This window comes from Notolabrus celidotus, chromosome 11 (genome assembly GCF_009762535.1).
Source record: "Notolabrus celidotus isolate fNotCel1 chromosome 11, fNotCel1.pri, whole genome shotgun sequence".
NCBI classification, from domain to species: domain Eukaryota; kingdom Metazoa; phylum Chordata; class Actinopteri; order Labriformes; family Labridae; genus Notolabrus; species Notolabrus celidotus.
Genome location: NC_048282.1, coordinates 27,438,220 through 27,440,966, shown reverse-complemented (window position 1 = coordinate 27,440,966; position 2,747 = coordinate 27,438,220). Strand labels below are relative to the sequence as shown.

General features: G+C 38.2%; 1 protein-coding gene across 1 annotated transcript; it reads right to left on the bottom strand.

Annotated features, from left to right (window-relative positions):
- Window positions 1-161: 161 nt before the first annotated feature.
- Window positions 162-2,202, bottom strand: taf11 (TAF11 RNA polymerase II, TATA box binding protein (TBP)-associated factor). The gene is made up of 6 exons (XM_034695547.1): window positions 1,943-2,202; window positions 1,558-1,772; window positions 1,066-1,193; window positions 873-960; window positions 698-794; window positions 162-566 (listed from the first exon to the last, which is right to left on the bottom strand). The coding sequence occupies exons 2-6, from the start codon at window positions 1,732-1,734 to the stop codon at window positions 436-438; spliced, it is 621 nt and encodes a 206-aa protein (XP_034551438.1). The 5' UTR covers window positions 1,735-1,772; window positions 1,943-2,202; the 3' UTR covers window positions 162-435.
- Between the last annotated feature and the right edge of the window lie 545 nt (window positions 2,203-2,747).

The following is a 2,747-nucleotide window of genomic DNA, read 5'->3' as shown; positions in this document are numbered from 1 at the left end:
TTTGAGTCGTGTTGTCCAGTTTCATTAGAAATGTTTGTCCTTTATTATAAACCATAAAAAAAAAGAATATATTGACAAAAGATTATAGAATCAAAACAAACATGTAAGAGTGTGTTGAGTGGGCTTGAATGATTTTTTTAAGTGAGTCACAACAACAAACATCAATTAGAAAACATACTTTATTTACAACCTTAATGAATGAGTCATTTGACAACACAAGAACTGAGTGACCCACTCAGCTTTTTCGTTCACACAAACAGGTAAACAGCAGATGAGAGCATTGACCTTCCCATCTGTTTCTAATACCACAGTCACTAATTGTGACCGGTAAGTACATGGGAAGTAACCAGGGTCCAGTTAACTACAGTGGTTCCATATCACGTTATGACATCGCCGTTATCCACGATCCTCAAACTCTTCCTGGTGACAGTTTCCTCAATTGAAGAGAATGTTTTTGTGCTTAGAGTTTGGGATCTGATCTCTGCTTTTCAGCCTCCTCACTGCTTCCCTCATATGCTTGGGCTGAAGCGGTGGTGTGTCTCCCCACTTCTCGCAAACATCCAATGCTGCGAGGACAAAAGCATACACATGTAACTACATTGTAGTACGTTTCCAACTCCATTGAAGTGATAGACGTAACTACACATTTGAATTGATCCTTGCGTTTTATTGTCTCTGTTTTAAGTCTGCCACTCACCTTCTTCAACTATTTCTCCGGCGAAAACCTTGGAAATACCAGACATGGCAATCACCACATTCTGGGACACTGATGATCCTGTTATTGACTGGATCAGCTACAAAGAGAAACAACATTAAGTAAATAAATAAGTATCAGATGTGTAAAAACACTGTCTGTGATTCTAAACCCTTACCCTCTTGATAGCAGCCTTAGGGAAGGCAGAACGTCTGTACATCTCGTAACGATTCAGCTGCTCTTCAGAAAACGATGACACCAAAACTCTGGAGGAAAAAAGATGAACAGAGCATGGCGGTGACGTTTACTGGAGATGAGACTAGAGCTGTTTTTTTGGTGATAGAATGATCCTCTGTTACAAATCCTCTTACTGCATCTTTTGTATTTCATCCTCATCAACCTTTTGGCGCTTCTCTTTTTTCTTCTCTGGTTCCACCTTCAGCTTTTTGGAAGGATTACCAGAGGTTCCTTCATCTTCGTCCTCCCCAGCTGTTGCTTCCTTTACAGTGAATGACAAAACATTTATTTAGCCGAATATAATGGTGGAGAAAAACAAAGTGCAGACTGGAATGCTGGATCCAAACCAATCAAGCATATTGAATCTGCACACCAGAAAGCTCCCATTCAGGAATAAGATGAAACAGCCTGTGGTTACATTATCCACAGCAAGTGTTTGTTATGAGGGAAACATTTGATTGTTGAAAACATTAAAGTTGAGAAACACTAGCTTTGATCTAAGAGATGTGGCGTACTTCTGTCCACAGGTGTCACTAAAATCAAAACAAACCCAAAGTTCCCCAACACGAGCTTCAAGATGGCATCGTATTAGCATATTGGTGGTTAACTTGAGCTCCAGGACTCACAGATTTTAGCTCCTGTTTGGGTTCATCTTGCGATGAGGACTCTTTGTTTTCATTTGAAGGTTTTGCTGTGGATGATCCACTCTCAGTTTCCTCTGGTTTGATGTCAGGGTGGTCGTCGTTGGAGGAAGATGTTCTCTCAGGTGGGATTTCAGTTTTAATTCGGGCAGGGTCAGCCATGATCCCTCTGTTACTGTACTGGACGTCAGCTTCAGATTCTGCAATATGTACAAGGCGGTAAATTGATTACATGGATGGCATAGGTAGACGTGTTGATCTGCAAAACGCAGCTGGATAAAAATCAACCAGAATACAATACCATAAAGAGTGAACAGTTTTTCAATTAATCAATATATAAGAATATAAAACTGATAGCACATGCACCTACCCTCTCTGCAGCTAGGCGTCTACAAAACCGCAGCAATATCCAAGCTAACGGTGAGCTAACGTTAGCTTTGACGTTCTGTATTTCAAGTATTTCACATTAGCTCTCGATGAGGCTCCACTAACTCTATAAACTTATACAGCCATCAAAACAAGAGGTCAAATAGAAGTTGAATTCCTCCCACACAGCCTTCGAACACCGTTAGCATAAAGAGGCTACTGCTCTCAGTTTATTGACAGAGCAGTATCTGTATTTCCGGTTCCGGTTTGGAGCGAACTTTATTGATACTGCTAACAAATGACAATGACAATGACACACAAAAACAGTCATTCTTAAAAAGCGGTGCAATCAAAACGATTGGGACATTTTTTTGAACACGTAGATATGAATAATGTGGAACCCAAACCCATTAAGGAGCTATGTCATTCTTTCAAAACACTAGCATGCGTAAAGGAAAACAATGACATACACTTTTAAATTAGTGTAAGAATGTAAACTTACTGAAAACCCAATTGTCTTTATTTACTGTGTTTTCTTCCCTTTTTTATAGTATTTGTTTTTTTATGAATTTTGTTTCAACATATGTATCACTAGTAATAGGATACGAAAGGATAAGATTTATTCTATAACATATTTTATTATTATATTCATCCACAAAAAAATTGCACTCTGGCTTAGGCTAATTCATTTATTTATATCTTAAAAGTAATTCTATACCTTTCTTTGTACAGGTGGTGTTTTTATTTTTATTTAGAATTTTTAAGGTTAGTTTTAAGATTTATATATTTATTGTCCTTACTGTCTTGTT